At 43.0% G+C, this 23,780-nt stretch overlaps 1 protein-coding gene across 5 annotated transcripts in view; it reads right to left on the bottom strand.

Moving 5' to 3' along the window:
* Window positions 1–23,780, bottom strand: part of LOC120060754 (transcription factor EB-like) — a 79,999-nt gene that overhangs the window by 25,833 nt on the left and 30,386 nt on the right. For all 5 annotated transcript variants that reach the window (XM_039010168.1, XM_039010201.1, XM_039010193.1 and 2 more), the window contains exons 2-4: window positions 19,130–19,223; window positions 8,167–8,271; window positions 6,818–6,985 (exon numbers count right to left, since the gene is read on the bottom strand). In XM_039010168.1, coding sequence (XP_038866096.1) covers window positions 6,818–6,985; window positions 8,167–8,196 — 198 coding nt within the window. In that variant the 5' untranslated portion in view covers window positions 8,197–8,271; window positions 19,130–19,223. The remainder of the gene's footprint in view (window positions 1–6,817; window positions 6,986–8,166; window positions 8,272–19,129; window positions 19,224–23,780) is intronic.

The following is a 23,780-nucleotide window of genomic DNA, read 5'->3' as shown; positions in this document are numbered from 1 at the left end:
TAGGGTTGAGTAGAGTAGAATAGGGTAGAGTAGAATAGGGTAGAGTAGAATAGGGTAGGGTTGAGTAGAGTAGAATAGGGTAGAGTAGAATAGGGTAGAGTAGAATAGGGCACGGTAGAGTAGAGTAGAATAGGGTAGGGTAGAGTAGGGTAGAATAGGGTAGAGTAGAATAGGGTAGAGTAGAATAGGGTAGAGTAGAATAGGGTAGAGTAGAATAGGGTAGGGTAGAGTAGAGTAGAATAGGGTAGAGTAGAGTAGGGTAGAATAGAATAGGGTACGGTAGAGTAGAGTAGAATACAGTAGGGTAGAGTAGGGTAGAGTAGAATAGGGTAGAGTAGAATAGGGTAGGGTAGAGTAGAGTAGAATATGGTAGGGTAGAGTAGGGTAGAATAGAATAGGGTACGGTAGAGTAGAGTAGAATACAGTAGGGTAGAGTAGGGTAGGGTAGAAGATAGTATGGTAGAATAGGGTATAATAGAATAGGGTAGGGTAGAGTAGAGTATGGTGGAGTAGGGTAGAATAGGGTAGAGTAGAATAGGTTAGGGTAGAATAGAAAAGAGTATGGTAGAATAGGGTAGAATAGAATAGGGTAGGGTAGAGTAGAATAGGGTAGTGTAGAATAGAATATGGTAGAGTAGGGTAGAGTAGAGCATGGTAGAGTACGGCAGAGTAGGGTAGAGTAGAATAGGGCAGAGTAGAATAGGGTAGGGTAGAATAGGGTAGAGTAGAATAGGGTAGGGTAGAATAGGGTAGAGTAGAATAGGGTAGAGTAGAATAGGGTAGGGTAGAATAGGGTAGAGTAGAATAGGGTAGGGCAGAATAGGGTAGAGTAGAATAGGGTAGAGTAGAATAGGGTAGAGTAGAATAGGGTAGGGTAGAAAAGGGTAGAGTAGAATAGGGTAGGGTAGAATAGGGTAGAGTAGAATAGGGTAGGGTAGAGTAGAATAGGGTAGAGTAGAATAGGGTAGGGTAGAATAGGGTAGAGTAGAATAGGGTAGGGCAGAATAGGGTAGAGTAGAATAGGGTAGGGTAGAATAGGGTAGAGTAGAATAGGGTAGAGTAGAATAGGGTAGGGTAGAAAAGGGTAGAGTAGAATAGGGTAGGGCAGAATAGGGTAGAGTAGAAAAGGGTAGAGTAGAATATGGTAGGGTAGAGTATAATATAATAGGGTAGAGTAGAATAGGGTAGGGTAGAATATGGTAGAGTAGAATAGGGTAGGGTAGAGTAGAATAGGGTAGAGTAGAATAGGGTAGGGTAGAATATGGTAGAGTAGAATAGGGTAGGGTAGAGTAGAATAGGGTAGGGTAGAATAGGGTAGGGTAGAAAAGGGTAGAGTAGAATAGGGTAGGGTAGAGCAGGGTAGAGTAGAATAGGGTAGGGTACAGTAGAATAGGGTAGAGTCGAATAGGGTAGGGTAGAGCAGGGTAGAGTAGAATAGGGTAGGGTAGAAAAGGGTAGAGTAGAATAGGGTAGGGTACAGTAGAATAGGGTAGAGTAGAATAGGGTAGAGTAGAATAGGGTAGGGTAGAATAGGATAGGGTAGGGTAGAGTAGAATAGGGTAGGGTAGAGTAGGGTAGTGTAGAGTAGAGTAGAATAAGGCAGGGTAGAGTAGGGTAGTGTAGAGCAGGGTAGAGTAGAATAGGGCAGGGTAGAGTAGGGTAGTGTAGAGCAGGGTAGAGTAGAATAGGGCAGGGTAGAGTAGAATAGGGCAGGGTAGAGTAGAATAGGGCAGGGTAGAGTAGGGTAAGGTAGAGCAGGGTAGAGTAGAATAGGGCAGGGTAGAGTAGGGTAGTGTAGAGCAGGGTAGAGTAGAATAGGGCAGGGTAGAGTAGGGTAGTGTAGAGCAGGGTAGAGTAGAATAGGGCAGGGTAGAGTAGAATAGGGCAGGGTAGAGTAGGGTAGTGTAGAGCAGGGTAGAGTAGAATAGGGCAGGGTAGGGTAGGGTAGTGTAGAGCAGGGTAGAGTAGAATAGGGCAGGGTAGAGTAGAATAGGGCAGGGTAGAGTAGAATAGGGCAGGGTAGAGTAGAATATGGCAGGGTAGAGTAGAATAGGGCAGGGTAGAGTAGGGTAGTGTAGAGCAGGGTAGAGTAGAATAGGGCAGGGTAGAGTAGGGTAAGGTAGAGCAGGGTAGAGTAGAATAGGGCAGGGTAGAGTAGGGTAAGGTAGAGTAGGGTAGAGTAGAATAGGGCAGGGTAGAGTAGGGTAAGGTAGAGCAGGGTAGAGTAGAATAGGGTAGTGTAGAGCAGGGTAGAGTAGAATAGGGCAGGGTAGAGTAGGGTAAGGTAGAGCAGGGTAGAGTAGAATAGGGCAGGGTAGAGTAGGGTAAGGTAGAGCAGGGTAGAGTAGAATAGGGTAGTGTAGAGCAGGGTAGAGTAGAATAGGGCAGGGTAGAGTAGGGTAAGGTAGAGTAGGGTAGAGTAGAATAGGGCAGGGTAGAGTAGGGTAAGGTAGAGCAGGGTAGAGTAGAATAGGGTAGTGTAGAGCAGGGTAGAGTAGAATAGGGCAGGGTAGAGTAGGGTAAGGTAGAGCAGGATAGAGTAGAATAGGGCAGGGTAGAGTAGGGTAAGGTAGAGTAGGGTAGAGTAGAATAGGGCAGGGTAGAGTAGGGTAAGGTAGAGCAGGGTAGAGTAGAATAGGGCAGGGTAGAGTAGGGTAGTGTAGAGTAGGGTAGAGTAGAATAGGGCAGGGTAGAGTAGGGTAGTGTAGAGCAGGGTAGAGTAGAATAGGGCAGGGTAGAGTAGAATAGGGCAGGGTAGAGTAGGGTAGTGTAGAGCAGGGTAGAGTAGAATAGGGCAGGGTAGAGTAGAATAGGGCAGGGTAGAGTAGGGTAGTGTAGAGCAGGGTAGAGTAGAATAGGGCAGGGTAGAGTAGAATAGGGCAGGGTAGAGTAGGGTAGTGTAGAGTAGGGTAGAGTAGAATAGGGCAGGGTAGAGTAGAATAGGGCAGGGTAGAGTAGAGTAAGGTAGAGTAGAATAGGGCAGGGTAGAGTAGAGTAGGGTAGAGTAGAATAGGGCAGGGTAGAGTAGAATAGGGCAGGGTAGAGTAGGGTAGTGTAGAGCAGGGTAGAGTAGAATAGGGCAGGGTAGAGTAGAATAGGGTAGAGTAGAATAGGGCAGGGCAGGGTAGAGTAGGGTAGAGTAGAGCAGGGTAGAGTAGGGTAGTGTAGAGCAGGGTAGAGTAGAATAGGGCAGGGTAGAGTAGGGTAAGGTAGAGTAGGGTAGAGTAGAATAGGGCAGGGTAGAGTAGAATAGGGCAGGGTAGAGTAGGGTAGTGTAGAGCAGGGTAGAGTAGAATAGGGCAGGGTAGAGTAGGGTAGTGTAGAGCAGGGTAGAGTAGAATAGGGCAGGGTAGAGTAGGGTAAGGTAGAGCAGGGTAGAGTAGAATAGGGCAGGGTAGAGTAGGGTAAGGTAGAGCAGGGTAGAGTAGAATAGGGTAGTGTAGAGTAGGGTAGTGTAGAGTAGGGTAGAGTAGAATAGGGCAGGGTAGAGTAGGGTAGAGTAGAATAGGGTAGAGTAGAATAGGGCAGGGTAGAGTAGGGTAGTGTAGAGCAGGGTAGAGTAGAATAGGGCAGGGTAGAGTAGGGTAGTGTAGAGCAGGGTAGAGTAGAATAGGGCAGGGTAGAGTAGGGTAGTGTAGAGCAGGGTAGAGTAGAATAGGGTAGAGTAGAATAGGGCAGGGTAGAGTAGGGTAAGGTAGAGCAGGGTAGAGTAGAATAGGGCAGGGTAGAGTAGGGTAAGGTAGAGCAGGGTAGAGTAGAATAGGGCAGGGTAGAGTAGGGTAAGGTAGAGCAGGGTAGAGTAGAATAGGGTAGTGTAGAGCAGGGTAGAGTAGAATAGGGTAGAGTAGAATAGGGCAGGGTAGAGTAGGGTAAGGTAGAGCAGGGTAGAGTAGAATAGGGCAGGGTAGAGTAGGGTAAGGTAGAGCAGGGTAGAGTAGAATAGGGCAGGGTAGAGTAGGGTAGTGTAGAGCAGGGTAGAGTAGAATAGGGCAGGGTAGAGTAGAATAGGGCAGGGTAGAGTAGAGTAAGGTAGAGTACAGTATGGTACACACTGTGTGTGTGTGTGTGTGTCCGTGAGTAAGTGTGGGTCTGTTTATTTACAGTTGAAAAACTGTCAGTGACACGTTGCTATGGGCCCACAGGGACAAAACAGTAACAGCAGTCAGATCTATTTGTCATAACTCATGTCTCTGTCAGAACAAATAAACTCCACATGCACTAAGTGAAAGGAATTACAGGAAGACTGATATAGTTTTGGACCAACAGTTGTCAACAGTACAGAGGTGAAGATATAGAGCAGAGACTTCCTCACTACTTGGAGGAAGTTAACTTCTACACGTATGTATAATTCTAATTCACCCACCGTCGCCTCCCCTGAAATGTACACACACACACACACACACACACACACACACACACACACACACACACACACACACACACACACACACACACACACACACACACACACACAGCGGGCCATGTCATGATGAAGACTGGTTCTCCGTCACCCTACCTTGTTGCTGTTCCACCGCATTTTATTCTCAGTCTCTTTATCTCTGTATTTCTTTCCTTCTCCGTTTCCTTCTCGGTCTTTGCTGTTTCCACCCCTTTCTAGTCCAGTCCACCTAGCAGAAGTGATCCAGCCCTGACCACCTCCACTGCACCCAGGAGGAGCTCAGTGAGGCTGGCTGACCCTCAGCAACACGTGAGTGGATTACCCCTTCTCCTAAATCCCCCTCTCTTTCTCTGCCTGAATCTCTACCCTTTCTCTATCATCTCCGGTATGTTTTCTCTTTTTCACCAACAGTGCCTTCAGAAAGTATTCACACCCCTATCCACATTTTGTTGTGTTACAAAGTGGGATTAAAATTGACGGATTGTAATTTCAAGCAGATTTAAGTCAAAACTGGAACTTGGCCACTCAGGAACATTCAATGCCTTCTTGGTAAGCAACTCCAGTTTAGATTTGGCCTTGTGTTTAAGGTTATTGTTTTGGTGAAGGGTGAATTAATCTCCCAGTGTCTGTTGGAAAGCAGACTAAACCAGGTTTTCCTCTAGGATTTTGCCAGTGCTTAGCTCCATTCTGTTAACTTTTTATCCTGAAAAACTCCCCAGTCCTTAACAATTATAAGCATACCCATAACATGATGCAGCCACCACTATGCTTGAAACTTTGGAGAGTTGTACTCAGTAATGTGTTGTATTGAATTTGCCCCAAACATGGCTCTTTGTATTCAGGACAAAGAGTGAATTGCGTTGCCACATTTTCTGCAGTATTACTTTAGAGCCTTGTTGCAAACAGAATGCATGTTTTGGAATATTTATATTCTGTACAGGTTTCCTTCTTTTCACTCTGTCATTTAGGTTAGTATTGTGGAGTAACTACAATGTTGTTGATCCATCCTCAGTTTTCTCCTATCACAGCCATTAAACTCTGTAACTGTTTTAAAGTCACCATTGGCCACATGGTGAATTCCCTGAGCGGTTTCCTCTCTCTCCGGAAACTGAGTTAGGAAGGAAGGCTTTAACTTTGTAGTGACTGGGTGTATTGATACACCATTTAAAGTGTAATTAGTAACTTCACCATGCTCAAAGGGATATTCAATGTCTGCTTTGAATTTGTTTACCCATCTACCAATAGGTACCCTTCTTTGTGAGGCATTGGAAAACCTCTCTGGTCTTTGTGGTTGAATCTGTTTGAAATTCACTGCTGGACTGAGGGGCCTTACAGATAACTGTATGTGTGGGGTACATATATCATCTTAAAATTAATTATTGCACACAGAGTGAGTCCATGAAAAGTTAAGGGATGTGAATACTCTCCGTCACCATTCTTTATCCTCCATTTCCATTGTTGCTTTTCCCTTCTCTATACCCTCTCTCTCTCTTCATCTCCCCCCTTGGCACACTGTACTTCTAATCAATTCACCTTTCTGCTGCTGCTGCAGATCAAACTAAACTTCCCTTTTAACTTTTTCAGCCTGAATCCTTCCCTCACTTCAACCTCCCTCTGATGTGGGTGTTGACTGAATGTGGGTGTTGACTAAATGTGGGTGTTGACTAAATGTGGGTGTTGACTAAATGTGGGTGTTGACTGAATGTGGGTGTTGACTAAATGTGGGTGTTGACTGAGTGTGGGTGTTGACTAAATGTGGGTGTTGACTAAATGTGGGTGTTGACTAAATGTGGGTGTTGACTGAATGTGGGTGTTGACTGAGTGTGGGTGTTGACTAAATGTGGGTGTTGACTAAATGTGGGTGTTGACTAAATGTGGGTGTTGACTGAATGTGGGTGTTGACTGAATGTGGGTGTTGACTAAATGTGGGTGTTGACTAAATGTGGGTGTTGACTGAATGTGGGTGTTGACTAAATGTGGGTGTTGACTAAATGTGGGTGTTGACTAAATGTGGGTGTTGACTAAATGTGGGTGTTGACTAAATGTGGGTGTTGACTGAATGTGGGTGTTGACTGAGTGTGGGTGTTGACTAAATGTGGGTGTTGACTAAATGTGGGTGTTGACTAAATGTGGGTGTTGACTAAATGTGGGTGTTGACTGAATGTGGGTGTTGACTGAATGTGGGTGTTGACTGAGTGTGGGTGTTGACTGAGTGTGGGTGTTGACTGAGTGTGGGTGTTGACTGAGTGTGGGTGTTGACTGAGTGTGGGTGTTGACTGAGTGTGGGTGTTGACTGAGTGTGGGTGTTGACTGAGTGTGGGTGTTGACTGAGTGTGGGTGTTGACTGAGTGTGGGTGTTGACTAAATGTGCACAATCCCTGAGGACACACACACCTACTCTCTATCTCTCGGTCTTACCTTGAGGACCTCCACAGGCACCTGCATGCTCTGGCAGTGTTGTGGAGCGTTGATGGCAGGGCTGGGTGCTGGGGCAGACATACGTTGCTGTTGCATGTACTGCAGCGCCGCATTCTGCTGCAGTTGCCGCTCCCGCTGCTCCTCCTGCTGCAGCTGGTCTCGCATCAGCTGACAATACATACATCAGTCAGTCAGTCAGTAAAATACATCAGTCAGTCAGTCAATACATCAGTCAGTCAGTCAGTCAGTCAGTAAAATACATCAGTCAGTCAGTCAATACATCAGTCAGTCAGTCAGTCAGTCAGTCAGTAAAATACATCAGTCAGTCAGTCAATACATCAGTCAGTCAGTCAGTCAGTCAATACATCAGTCAGTCAGTCAATACATCAGTCAGTCAGTCAATACATCAGTCAGTCAGTCAGTAAAATACATCAGTCAGTCAGTCAGTAAAATACATCAGTCAGTCAGTCAATACATCAGTCAGTCAGTCAATACATCAATCAGTCAGTCAATACATCAATCAGTCAGTCAGGCAGGCAGGCAATACATCAATCAGTCAGTCAGTCAATACGTCAGTCAGTATGTCAGTCAATACGTCAGTCAGTCAGTCAGTCAGTCAATACATCAATCAGTCAGTCAATACATCAGTCAGTCAGTCAGTCAAATACATCCATCAATCAGTCAGTCAATACGTCAGTCAGTATGTCAGTCAATACGTCAGTCAGTCAGTCAGTCAATACATCAGTCAGTCAGTCAGACAGTCAAATGCATCCATCAGTCAGTCAGTCAGTCAATACATCAGTCAGTCAGTCAGTCAATACATCAGTCAGTCAGTCAGTCAGTCAATACATCAATCAGTCAGTCAGTCAAATACATCCGACAATCAGTCAATCAGTCAGTCAGTCAGTCAATACATCAGTCAGTCAATACATCAGTCAGTCAGTCAGTCAGTCAGTCAGTCAGTCAGTCAGTCAGTCAGTCAGTCAATACATCAGTCAGTCAGTCAATACATCAGTCAGTCAGTCAGTCAGTCAGTCAATACATCAGTCAGTCAGTCCATCAGTTAGTCAGTCAATACATCAGTCAGTCAGTCCATCAGTTAGTCAGTCAATACATCAGTCAGTCAGTCAATACATTAGTCAGTCAGTCAGTCAGTCACTCAGTCAATACATCAATCAGTCAGTCAATACATGAATGAGTTAGTCAGTCAGTCAATACATCAGTCATTCAAGACATCAGTCAGTCAGTCAGTCAATTAATACATCTACTGTATACAGTAATAGTGTACATCTGTCTGTTAACCAATCAATCAATTAACCAATAAATCAATCAGTCCAAAATGTGTTTACCTGCAGCCGCAGCCCTATTCGTGAGGCCATGGCTGGGGGGCGAGGGGGGAGGGGAGGGCGAGCCGACGCAGACGCACTGCAGTCCAGCCCGAGAGAGTGAGGAAGCTGAGGGAAGAGGGAGAGAGTGAGGAAGCTGAGGGAAGAGGGAGAGAGTGAGGAAGCTGAGGGAAGAGGGAGAGAGTGAGGAAGCTGAGGGAAGAGGGACAGTAAAGGTGGTGTTAGAATACTATGTTAGAAAGTCACACAGGTGCATCAGGTGTAAGGCCTCATGAGTCCTGCCACTGTGGTCCCCGACATCACCAACCATGTCCTTTTACCTTCTAATCATCTCAGTCAGACCTGGAAAACTAGACATTCAAATCACATTTCTTAACAACTAATCAATTAGTGTAATCAACAGGGATATAATCCACAACCACATCCCTCCAGGTCTGTCTGTACCCCTGTCAGGACACATGGAATATAAAGTAAATGTACAATACAGTAGACCACAATGCATCAGTCTGTTTATGCTGTATTAGCAGGTCATATGATGTCTGGCCAGTACATAAACTATCTAATGAATAACATCCCTCAATGTTTCCATATCAGACACAGACAATGCCATATATTCACTGTCTGTTAACTAGCAGCTACCCCCATGGCTTTGGAACAGGGGGGATGAGGACAACTGGATCCCAGGTCACGAACTATCAGTACTGTCTATGTGTTCACATCATGTAACGTTAAAGTGTGTGAAAACATAATCAAGTGACTAATGAAACCAATGCCACTATGATGAACTACCTTGTCCCTTCAGTGTATGACAAGCACAGTAGCCAGTCTTTCAGAATGATAATACAGTAAGTCTTTAGGCATCTTAAGAGTAGGTAAGGGCCGTATTCAAGCATAGAAACCTGGTCTCCAGGATAAGACAAAAACATCATCATATTTACAGTTTGAAACTAAAAGGAATCTCAAGTGCATGCTACTTGTAATGCCTTTTCCTCTCTGTGGTTTAGATTGAATAACACTGTGCATTAGGAGGCAGTGGAGGCTGGGTGGGGGAGGTTTTGGGAGAAGGTAGGGGTAGGGTGGAGGTGTGGGCACATCAGACCAACCCCCTCCAGGCCCTGGGCCTAGGAGCGTACCCATGGTTACCATTGGGGAAGTCATGTGGGAGTCATGTGGTCCGGTTGTTGTGTGGAGGTCATGTGAGGGGGAACACCCTCACCATCGCCCACCTCCACACCCTTCCTCCTCCACCTCCAACCCACCCTTCTCTCACTTAGGAGAGCCCCAGAGTTCCCCTTTCAGCAGTGTTAAAACTACACCTGATCTGCTGTTATTCTACTATCTGGGACTGTTCCTTTCAGACAAATGAAATGTAAGTCAATGTGAATAAAAGTGCAGCCGTGGCCTGAGAGTATGTTTCTACCGTTTCATCCAGATGCACAATAAGAAGCCAGAGAGACATCAACCAATCAGAGCAGACATAACAACCTTCATCAGATACACAGGCCATACATGGGCATGGAGAGAGAGAAGGGAAAGAGAGAGAGAGAAGCTCACTGTGTGTGAGGTACAATAAGAAGGGCAGCTCCTATTGAGAAGGACTGAGGCCGCCTGTTGTCCGCCGTGTACAATTCAGTGCCCGCTTTGTGCATACTGGCTGGTCCAAACGCACGCACAGCGTTCTGACTCCAAGAGCCCTCTCTACTACAGCATGGCAGCACACAGAGAACCAACACCTGACCAGGACCAGCCAAACACAAACCACAACTACATCAACTACCACTACTACTGATACCATTAACACTATTACACCACTACTGATACCATTAACACTATTACACCACTACTGATACTATTAACACTATTACACCACTACTGCTGCTATTAACACTATTACACCACTACTACTGCTGCTATTAACACTATTACACCACTACTGCTGCTATTAACACTATTACACCACTACTACTGCTGCTATTAACACTATTACACCACTACTACTGCTGCTATTAACACTATTACACCACTACTGCTGCTATTAACACTATTACACCACTACTGCTGCTATTAACACTATTACACCACTACTGCTGCTATTAACACTATTACACCACTACTACTGCTGCTATTAACACTATTACACCACTACTACTGCTATTAACACTATTACACCACTACTACTGCTGCTATTAACACTATTACACCACTACTACTGCTATTAACACTATTACACCACTACTGATACTATCAACACTATTACACCACTACTGCTGCTATTAACACTATTACACCACTACTACTACTACTATTAACACTATTACACCACTACTGCTGCTATTAACACTATTACACCACTACTACTGCTGCTATTAACACTATTACACCACTACTACTGCTATTAACACTATTACACCACTACTGATACTATTAACACTATTACACCACTACTGCTGCTACTATTAACACTATTACACCACTACTGCTGCTACTACTATTAACACTATTACACCACTACTACTGCTATTAACACTATTACACCACTACTGATACTATCAACACTATTACACCACTACTGCTGCTGCTATTAACACTATTACACCACTACTGATACTATCAACACTATTACACCACTGCTGCTACTATTAACACTATTACACCACTACTGCTGCTACTATTAACACTATTACACCACTACTGATACTATTAACACTATTACACCACTACTGCTGCTACTATTAACACTATTACACCACTACTGATACTATTAACACTATTACACCACTACTGATACTATCAACACTATTACACCACTACTGATACTATCAACACTATTACACCACTACTGCTGCTACTATTAACACTATTACACCACTACTGATACTATTACACCACTACTGATACTATTAACACTATTACACCACTACTGCTGCTACTACTATTAACACTATTACACCACTACTGCTGCTACTATTAACACTATTACACCACTACTGATACTATCAACACTATTACACCACTACTACTGCTGCTATTAACACTATTACACCACTACTACTGCTATTAACACTATTACACCACTACTACTGCTGCTATTAACACTATTACACCACTACTACTGCTGCTATTAACACTATTACACCACTACTGCTGCTATTAACACTATTACACCACTACTACTGCTACTATTAACACTATTACACCACTACTGCTGCTACTATTAACACTATTACACCACTACTACTGCTATTAACACTATTACACCACTACTGATACTATCAACACTATTACACCACTACTGCTGCTGCTATTAACACTATTACACCACTACTACTGCTATTAACACTATTACACCACTACTGATACTATCAACACTATTACACCACTGCTGATACTATCAACACTATTACACCACTACTGCTGCTGCTATTAACACTATTACACCACTACTACTGCTATTAACACTATTACACCACTACTGATACTATCAACACTATGACACCACTGCTGCTACTATCAACACTATTACACCACTACTGCTGCTACTATTAACACTATTACACCACTACTGATACTATTACACCACTACTGCTGCTACTATTAACACTATTACACCACTACTACTGCAATTAACACTATTACACCACTACTGCTGCTATCAACACTATTACACCACTACTGCTACTATTAACACTATTCCACCACTGCTGCTACTATTAACACTATTACACCACTACTGCTGCTATCAACACTAATACACCACTACTGCTGCTACTATTAAGACTATTACACCACTACTGATACTATTAACACTATTACACCACTACTGATACTATTAACACTATTACACCACTACTGCTGCTATTAACACTATTACACCACTACTGCTGCTATTAACACTATTACACCACTACTGCTGCTACTATTAACACTATTACACCACTACTGATACTATTAACATTATTACACCACTACTACTACTATTAACACTATTACACCACTACTGATACTATTAACGCTATTACACCACTACTGATACTATTAACGCTATTACACCACTACTACTGCTGCTATTAACACTATTACACCACTACTGCTGCTATTAACACTACTAAACCACTACTGCTGCTATTAACACTACTACACCACTACTGCTGCTATTAACACTATTACACCACTACTGCTGCTATTAACACTATTACACCACTACTGATACTATTAACACTATTACACCACTACTGATACTATTAACACTATTACACCACTACTGCTGCTACTATTAACACTATTACACCACTACTGCTGCTACTATTAACACTATTACACCACTACTGCTGCTACTATTAACACTATTACACCACTACTGATACTATTAACACTATTACACCACTACTGCTGCTACTATTAACACTATTACACCACTACTGCTGCTACTATTAACACTATTACACCACTACTGCTGCTGCTATTAACACTATTACACCACTACTGCTACTATTAACACTATTACACCACTACTGCTACTATTAACACTATTACACCACTACTGCTGCTACTATTAACACTATTACACCACTACTGCTGCTACTATTAACACTATTACACCACTACTGATACTATTAACACTATTACACCACTACTACTACTATTAACACTATTACACCACTACTGCTACTATTAACACTATTACACCACTACTGCTGCTACTACTATTAACACTATTACACCACTACTGATACTATTAACACTATTACACCACTACTGCTGCTATTATTAACACTATTACACCACTACTGCTGCTACTATTAACACTATTACACCACTACTGATACTATTAACACTATTACACCACTACTGCTGCTACTATTAACACTATTAAACCACTACTGCTGCTTCTATTAACACTATTACACCACTACTGCTGCTATTAACACTATTACACGACTACTGCTGCTACTATTAACACTATTACACCACTACTGATACTATTAACACTACTAAACCACTACTGCTACTATTAACACTATTACACCACTACTACTACTATTAACACTATTACACCACTACTGCTGCTATTAACACTATTACACCACTACTGATACTATTAACACTATTACACCACTACTGCTGATATTAACACTAATACACCACTACTGATACTATTAACACTATTACACCACTACTGATACTATTACACCACTACTGCTGCTACTATTAACACTATTTCACCACTACTGATACTATTAACACTATTACACCACTACTGATACTATTAACACTATTACACCACTACTGATACTATTAACACTATTACACCACTACTGATACTATTAACACAATTACACCACTACTACTGATACTATTAACACTATTACACCACTACTACTGCTATTAACACTATTACACCACTACTGCTGCTATTATGAACACTATTACACCACTACTGCTGCTATTAACACTATTACACCACTACTGCTGCTACTACTATTAACACTATTACACCACTACTGCTGCCACTATTAACACTATTACACCACTACTGATACTATTAACACTATTACACCACTAGCTACACACTGACAGACACAATGCCTCTGGTTGTATTTATAGGCCCTGACGAATTGGGTGATTACATTTTCAAACTCAATCGGCTCGCCTAGGAATGCCAGCCAGAGTGCCTCTGTGTCCACTCCTACGTTTAGCTTAGCATGATGATATTTCCTGCATATCTTGGTGATCTAGTTGAGCTTCATTTTTATTTTTTTATTTCACCTTTATTTAACCAGGTAGGCTAGTTGAGAACAAGTTCTCATTTACAACTGTGACCTGGCCAAGATAAAGCAAAGCAGTAGACACATACAACAACACAGAGTTACACACAAACAAATGTACAGTCAAAAACAACAACACAGAGTTACACACAAACAAATGTACAGTCAAAAACAACACAGAGTTACACACAAACAAATGTACAGTCAAAAACAACAACACAGAGTTACACACAAACAAATGTACAGTCAAAAACAACACAGAGTTACACACAAACAAATGTACAGTCAAAAACAACAACACAGAGTTACACACAAACAAATGTACAGTCAAAAACAACAACACAGAGTTACACACAAACAAATGTACAGTCAAAAACAACACAGAGTTACACACAAACAAATGTACAGTCAAAAACACAATAGAAGAAAAGGCCCTTCATGTTAGCATGCCAATGATTTCAGCACATCTTAATGTAATCTAGCTGGTTTAGTTCAACATGCTAGTCTCCCAGCATGTCTCAATGTGCTCTTGCTGGTTTAGCTTAGAATGCTAGCTGAGATTCAGAAGCAAACCTTTGCGTGATATGGCAAAGTTTAACTTAGTTTAATGCTAATGCATGCTAACACTCTCAACATAGTTAATCATGTTCAGTTCCAAATATACTTTTTACTCCTACCCCAAGGTAAACGATTGGAAATATTATGCGAAAAAGGCAAAACTTCTGTCTGGTTGAGCTACCCTACGGGACACCACCTCATTCAATGCTCAGTGCTGCCTGTGCATTCTCTCACTCTCATACACACTCAGTTCACGCTCACCATGATGACATCGTAAATGAGGGATACAAAGTATGTTGAAAGCAGGTGCTTCCACACAGGTGTGGTTCCAGAGTTAATTAAGCAATTAACATCCCATCATACTTAGGGTCATGTATAAAAATGCCCAGTTTGCCATTATTTTGTCTAACATGGCTAGAAGAAGAGATCTCAGTGACTTTGAAAGAGGGGTCTCAAAGGAGCATAGAGGCTTTAAATGGTGTATGTGTCTCAGTCACCAGATCAACCCAATTCAACACTTATGGGAGATTCTGGAGACAGCGTTTCCACAACCATCAACAAAACACCAACTGGAATTTCTCATGGAAGAATGGCATCACATCCCTCCAATAGACTTCCAGAGACACTTGTAGAATCTATATGAAGGTGCATTGAAGCTGTTCTGGTGGCTCATGGTGGGCCAACACCCTATATGTTGGTGTTTCCTTTATTTTGGCAGTTACAGTGCATTCGGAACGTATTCAGACCCCTTGACTTTTTCCACATTTTCTTACGTTACAGTCTTATTCTAAAATAGATGAAATATATAACATCTCAGAAATCTACACAAAATACCCCATAATGACTAAAGGAAAACAGGTTTTTAGACATTTCTGCAAATGTATAACATAACAAACACAGAAATAACTTATTTACATAAGTATTCAGACCCTTTGCTATGAGACTCGGAATTGAGCTCAGGTGCATCCTGTTTCCATTGATCAACCTTGAGATGTTTTTACAACTTGATTGGAGTCCACCTGTGGTAAATTCAATTGATTTGACATCATTTGGAAAGGCACACACCTGTCTATATAAGGTCCCACAGTTAACAGTGCATGTCAGAGCTAAAACCACGACATGAGGTCAAAGGAATTGTCCGTAGAGCTCCAAGACAGGATTGTGTCAAGGCACAGATCTGGGGAAGGGTACCAAAACAATTCTGCAGCATTGAAGGTCACCAAGAACACAGCGGCCTCCATCATTCTTAAAATGGAAGAAGTTTGGAACCTCCAAGACTCTTCCTAGAGCTGGCCGTCCGGCCAAACTGAGCAATCGGGGAGAAGGGCCTTGGTCAGGGAGGTGACCAAGAACCCGATGGTCACTCTGACAGAGCTCCAGAGTTCCTCTGTGGAGATGGGAGAACATTCCAGAACGACAACCATCTCTGCAGCACTCCACCAATCAGGCCTTGATGGAAGTGGCCAGACTGAAGCCACTCTTCAGTAAAAGGCACATGACAGCACTCTTGGAGTTTGCCAAAAGGCACCTAAAGACTCTCAAGATTCTCATATTATATTTTTTATACATTTGCAAAAAAAAACTAAAAACCTGTTTTTGCTTTGTCTTTATGGAGTATTGTGTGTAGATTGATGAGGGAGAAAAAAACTATTTAATCAATTTGAGTAATGCTGTAACATAACAAAATGTGTAAAAAGTCAACGGGTCTGAATACTTTCTGAATGCACTGTAGCTGTAGCTTTGCATGGTGGCAATGATACGTAATACATAGATTAATATACTGTACATGGGTACCTCTCTACTTCCCCTCTCCTGCTGCTGACACACATGCTTTCAGTTCCTTCCACATCTCACTTACTGACAAACCGCTACCCGGCAGTGGGTTCTCCCACATGGCCCTCCAGTTGCCTGGCATACACTCAGTTTTGCAGGCATCTGTGACGCGGTGGGTGCAAAAAGCAGCCATTGTGTGCCGGGTGCTGTGATGTCACAGCGGCTTTGTTTCAAAGCTCTCTCTCATCAGGGAGTGGGTGGGGAGAGACAGGAGGGGGGCAGGGTCAGGGGTTAGAACTGAACTACACTACAGATTAGTCAAACACAAACACGTTTACTCGCTGATACTCATGCAGATACTTACGTACTAACATAAATACATGTGCACACAGACACACAGCATACATTGGAGAAGCATTGGGAATTACACATACATTGTACACGTGCAGAGACGTACACACACAGACACACACACACGGACACACAGACAGACAGAGAGAACAGAGGCTGGAACATCAGCTCAGGTTGTTAATGTGTGTGAGTCTATTTATAGTTCTGGTGGTACCATTGGCGCTAGCTCCTTATAACGTCCCACAGCAGCTAAATCAGGGCTGCACACACACACACACACACACCCCCATACACACACACACACCTTATTACAGTCTCTAGCCAGGGCAGAGCTAAATAAGGGGCGCGCTTATAACTGGATTGTGGGTCATCTGTGGCAGAGAATAAAAGGCAGCTGTCTCTTTCCATGGCAGGGGCACAGCCACGCTGCAGGAGGAGGAATGGGAGGATAGCAGGACACACACCTGGAGCTGCCCACATGAATGGAAGAATGAATATAGACAATAGAAGGACACACAGAGAGACACAACCACACACACACAGCTTGACATTGGTACAACAGTTTATGGAAGTTTAATACTGTCATGAATAGACAAATGATATAGATGCTAGCACACACAGACACCTGTTAATATTTCAACATATAAAGGAAACCATGATATGATAGGCTGGCTGGGTGCCAATTCATGATGTGACAAAGTGACAACAACTAACTTATCTTCATGCATGGCATCAAAACGGGTTAAGATCCATGACAACTCTTTCCGGTCCCATCCTCCTTTGATATCCATTCAATGCTCACAAATACTGTGTAAGATATTTGTATGAATAACACAAGCAAACAGAAGAAGTATGAATGAAATCCTGCATGTTTACCTCCCTCAGCATTACGTAGAGTGTGTCCAGTACACAGTGTAGTAAGCTTACGGGAGTGTAATCAGCCCTCCTGCTCTCCTGCTCATCTCAGCCAGGTTCCAATCAATCAGTACAGAGTGGTCATTCCTGGGTAAGGGGGTTCCAGGATTGTCCAGTAAGGGAGGGGCACAGATTTAAAGTCATACAGACTTCTACCCATCTTCTCACTACCACAAACACACACACACACACACACACACACACACACACACACACACACACACACACACACACACACACACACACACACACACACACACACACACACACACACACACACACACACACACACACACAAGCCTTTCCGCTGTGAAATGTCTGCCGGCCCGACCTAAAGCCTAAAATAACTCCTCACTCTCTGTTCCCCTTTTGAAGAACACCCTGTTCCCCTGAGCCCTGTGTGTGTGTGCGCGCGAGCGTGCATGTGGTAGTAAGAAGGAGTGGGTGAGAGTTCTGTCAGATTTGGTACCTGTGCCCGTCCCCTTACTTGTGCGTGGGCCCGTGTGGAACACTTGTCACAGAACACAGACCCTTCCGCTAGTGTGTCCGTGGCATGCCAGAATACAGCCAGTACACAGCCGTTACCGGCAGACCTACACACCTCAGACGAGTGGGGTGTCAGGGTGGGGTGTCATGTGTCAGAGTTGCTATGGTGACAGTGTGAGTCCCCTGTTCCTTCCCGTTTGGTCTCACGCACACAAACAGCTGCATCCGACGACCATGGATACACACTCTAACTGTGATTCTGACTATACACACACACACACAACTTAACCTTAAACTACTAAACGACAAACCCACAGACCCCCAACGACACACACACCACAACCCTGCTCCTGTACTGCCTCTGACTGTTCTGATACAGGGTCTGTTTTGATATACTGTAGCTAAAACTAAAAATAGATATACAGTATAATTGAATACCGACTGTATCTGATTCGCAGGTATTTGAAAACAATTATTTCTCAGTCTGAAGCTTTGGCTGGTGTCTGATGTCCTTTATAGGGAAATTTCACTTCATCTTATTTTTGTTACATCAGATGCAGTGTCATCCAATACAAGACACTGCTGTAGGTAGTGAGAAACACACACCCTCCTTTACTGAGAGACAGTGTATGTGGTATACAGTTGCTGCTCACCCTCAGAGCAGATACACCTAATACACTTTAAACACACAAAGCACACACACCGACCGCCGTCTGAGATCACAGACAGAGCCGGCCTGTATCCACTCTGTGAGAGGAGAGGTGGTTTGAGAAGACTCAACCACAGAGACTCCCGAGAGGGAACAGAGAGTTGAGGGGTTTCCTTGCTTCTCTACAGGGACATGGACAGGTTAGGAGTCAGGAGCAGGTGAATCCAGGTGACCCCAGGCACCAGTTCCTTTAACATTGACCACTAGCACGTCATACCACCTGACCAGGAATATCTCAATCTCTCGCCTTGTATCCATGATTTAACCAGGGAAGTCACATTCACATGAGCCCTGGCACACCCTGCTTCTCCCCTTCTCTCTGAATACAGTATCTAACACACAGGAACACACATAGATATACAGTGAGAAGCAAACACAGTGACACACACACACACAAACATTATGTTACCTCTTGGTGAGAAAGTGCTGCTGGGAAAGATGGGGCTGTGCTCCTCACGCTGCTCTCTACATCTCTGGACACCCCGGAGAGGGTGGGCTGCAAACTACAGACAGAGAGAGAGAGAAACCAATGAGATACAGCAATACACATTCAGGTAGTACAAGTAGTACAAGGTAGTACAAGTAGTACAAGGTAGTACCTGCTGATATTACAGTAGTACATGGTGATATTACAGTAGTACAAGGTAGTACATGGTGATATTACAGTAGTACAAGGTAGTACATGGTGATAGTACAGTAGTACAGGGGAGCACATGGTGATAGTACAGTAGTACAAGGTAGCACATGGTGATAGTACAGTAGTACAGGGGAGTACATGGTGATAGTACAGTAGTACATGGTGATAGTACAGTAGTACAAGGTAGCACATGGTGATATTACAGTAGAACAAGGGAGCACATGGTGATAGTACAGTAGTACATGGTGATATTACAGTAGTACAAGGAGCACATGGTGATATTACAGTAGTACAGGGGAGTACATGGTGATAGTACAGTAGTACAAGGTAGCACATGGTGATAGTACAGTAGTACAAGGTAGCACATGGTGATAGTACAGTAGTACAAGGAGCACATGGTGATAGTACAGTAGTACAGGGGAGTACATGGTGATAGTACAGTAGTACAGGGGAGTACATGGTGATAGTACAGTAGTACATGGTGATATTACAGTAGTACAAGGGAGCACATGGTGATATTACAGTAGTACAAGGTAGCACATGGTGATATTACAGTAGAACAAGGTAGCACATGGTGATAGTACAGTAGTACAGGGGAGTACATGGTGATAGTACAGTAGTACAGGGGAGTACATGGTGATATTACAGTAGAACAAGGTAGCACATGGTGATAGTACAGTAGTACAAGGGAGTACATTGTGATATTACAGTAGTACCTGGTGATATTACAGTAGTACAGGGGAGCACATGGTGATAGTACAGTAGTACAGGGGAGTACATGGTGATAGTACAGTAGTACAAGGGAGCACATGGTGATATTACAGTAGAACAAGGGAGCACATGGTGATATTACAGTAGTACAAGGTAGCACATGGTGATATCACAGTAGTACAGGGGAGCACATGGTGATATTACAGTAGTACAAGGGAGCACATGGTGATAGTAAAGTAGTACAAGGGAGTACATGGTGATATTACAGTAGTACAAGGTAGCACATGGTGATATTACAGTAGTACAAGGGAGTACATGGTGATATCACAGTAGTACAGGGGAGCACATGGTGATATTACAGTAGTACAAGGTAGCACATGGTGATATCACAGTAGTACAAGGGAGTACATGGTGATAGTAAAGTAGTACAAGGGAGTACATGGTGATATTACAGTAGTACAAGGGAGTACATGGTGATATTACAGTAGTACAGGGGAGCACATGGTGATATTACAGTAGTACAGGGGAGCACATGGTGATATTACAGTAGTACAGGGGAGCACATGGTGATATTACAGTAGTACAAGGAACTGTTCTAGTCAGGTGGTCTGGCATCATAGGCCACGGTGAGGCAACAGGTGGACAGCACACATGCTCAGGCTTATAATAGAAATGACTTTCCAAAACAATTGATGCAATGGACCGTGTGGGTGTGTGTGTGCATGATGTGATGAGGAGTTTCCATATGGCTGCAATAGTTCTCGAAAGCATTCATCACAACGGCACATACCCCTGAAGAGGGTGTGATTTATGAAGCTGCTCATATATTATGGCTTAACATGTGATGTTCTGAAATCCATTTCAGTGAACTAGCAGACAGACGGAGAAATGACACACTAATAACACATTCATCCCTTCATCTCCTGTTCTGTTAGTTTGGAGTCAACAGAACTCTAAAAATAACCCCCCATTTCTCGGCCCACCCTCCCAAACCATGAGCTCAGCACATTACTTAAATGGGGTAGATCTCAAGAGTCCCAACGTAGCTTCATCTCCTTCATTGGCACTGATCAGAAAGCAGAGGGCAAACGGAGGGCCACCCGGCATGGCGGAGGCTTTCTGCGGCCTTATGCTCTACAGGAAGAGGAGGAGCTCAGCATGTAAGTTACCAGGATGTTGTTTTCACCTGTCCACATCTTTATGTCAGTGGAAAAGACGAAGAGAGAAAGACACTTTACAATGAGAGGTGCAGTCCTTTTCATATTCCAAATCAGTCCTAGGTAAACCCAAAAGAGCTAGATCACCAAAACAACCACAACTCTATGTTTCCCTTCCTCGTCGCCTCAGATTTCACAACTCCTAAGGTCAGGAGTGAGGCAACAACTTCCTGTTACACCAGGCCAGGGAAACATCCATTTCAACCACAAATCATAAACAACGGCTCTTCACATTCAGGTCCACAGAACTCCAGGTTTTCATCCTGCCCCACTAATCAGGAACTGATTCAGACCTGAGAAATGAATATTTCACTTCCAAATACAACAGACACACATCATAGCCCTAATAAAGGAACAGTATCAGTAGCCAGTGGACACACCAAATTCGGTATAAATTACAGAAGATAACATTAAGCTTCAAAATATACATTGTTTCACTGACTGTGACAACGAAAGAAGCAAGTAACAGTAGCAGTAGCAGTTACAGTAGCAGTTACAGTATCAGTAGCAGTTACAGTAGCAGTAGCAGTTACAGTAGCAGTTACAGTAGCAGTTACAGTAGCAGTTACAATAGCAGTAGCAGTTACAGTAGCAGTTACAGTAGCAGTTACAGTAGCAGTTACAATAGCAGTAACAGTTACAGTAACAGTAGCAGTAGCAGTAGCAGTAGCAGTATCAGTAGCAGTAACAGTAGCAGTTACAGTAGCAGTAACAGTTACAGTAGCAGTTACAGTAGCAGTAAAAGTAGCAGTAGCAGTAACAGTTACAGTAGCAGTAACAGTAGCAGTAACAGTAACAGTAACAGTAGCAGTAGCAGTTACAGTAGCAGTTACAGTTACAGTAACAGTAGCAGTAACAGTTACAGTAGCAGTAACAGTAGCAGTAACAGTAACAGTAACAGTAGCAGTAGCAGTTACAGTAGCAGTTACAGTTACAGTAGCAGTTACAGTTACAGTAGCAGTTACAGTAGCAGTTACAGTAGCAGTAACAGTAACAGTAACAGTAACAGTAGCAGTAGCAGTAGCAGTTACAGTAGCAGTTACAGTTACAGTAACAGTAGCAGTAACAGTTGCAGTAACAGTAGCAGTTACAGTAGCAGTTACAGTAGCAGTTACAGTAGCAGTAACAGTTACAGTAACAGTAGCAGTTACAGTAACAGTTACAGTAGCAGTTACAGTAGCAGTAACAGTAACAGTAACAGTAACAGTAGCAGTAGCAGTTACAGTAGCAGTTACAGTTACAGTAACAGTAGCAGTAACAGTTGCAGTAACAGTAGCAGTTACAGTAGCAGTTACAGTAGCAGTTACAGTAGCAGTAACAGTTACAGTAACAGTAGCAGTTACAGTAACAGTAGCAGTTACAGTAACAGTAGCAGTTACAGTAACAGTAGCAGTTACAGTAACAGTAGCAGTTACAGTTACAGTAGCAGTTACAGTAACAGTAGCAGTTACAGTAACAGTTACAGTAGCAGTTACAGTAGCAGTAACAGTAACAGTAACAGTAACAGTAGCAGTAGCAGTTACAGTAGCAGTTACAGTTACAGTAACAGTAGCAGTAACAGTTGCAGTAACAGTAGCAGTTACAGTAGCAGTTACAGTAGCAGTTACAGTAGCAGTTACAGTAACAGTAGCAGTTACAGTAACAGTAGCAGTTACAGTAACAGTAGCAGTTACAGTAGCAGTTACAGTAGCAGTTACAGTAGCAGTAACAGTTACAGTAACAGTAGCAGTTACAGTAACAGTAGCAGTTACAGTAACAGTAGCAGTTACAGTAACAGTAGCAGTTACAGTAACAGTAGCAGTTACAGTAGCAGTTACAGTAGCAGTAACAGTTACAGTAACAGTAGCAGTTACAGTAGCAGTTACAGTAGCAGTTACAGTAGCAGTAACAGTTACAGTAACAGTAGCAGTAACAGTTGCAGTAGCAGTAGCAGTAACAGTAGCAGTAGCAGTAACAGTAGCAGTAGCAGTTACAGTAACAGTAGCAGTAACAGTAGCAGTAGCAGTAACAGTAGCAGTAACAGTTGCAGTAACAGTAACAGTAACAGTAGCAGTAACAGTTGCAGTAGCAGTAACAGTAGCAGTTACAGTAGCAGTAACAGTAGCAGTAACAGTAGCAGTTACAGTAGCAGTAACAGTAGCAGTAGCAGTAGCAGTAACAGTAGCAGTAGCAGTAACAGTAGCAGTAACAGTTGCAGTAACAGTAACAGTAACAGTAGCAGTAACAGTTGCAGTAGCAGTAACAATAGCAGTTACAGTAGCAGTAACAGTAGCAGTAACAGTTGCAGTAACAGTAACAGTAACAGTAGCAGTAACAGTTGCAGTAGCAGTAACAGTTACAGTAACAGTAGCAGTAACAGTAGCAGTAACAGTTGCAGTAACAGTAGCAGTTACAGTAGCAGTAACAGTAGCAGTAGCAGTAACAGTAGCAGTAGCAGTTACAGTAACAGTAGCAGTTGCAGTAACAGTAGCAGTAACAGTAGCAGTAGCAGTAAC

This window comes from Salvelinus namaycush, chromosome 2 (genome assembly GCF_016432855.1).
Source record: "Salvelinus namaycush isolate Seneca chromosome 2, SaNama_1.0, whole genome shotgun sequence".
Taxonomy (NCBI): Eukaryota; Metazoa; Chordata; class Actinopteri; order Salmoniformes; family Salmonidae; genus Salvelinus; species Salvelinus namaycush.
The sequence above is the reverse complement of the archived record's forward strand: the minus strand, read 5'-3'. Positions and strand labels throughout refer to the sequence as shown.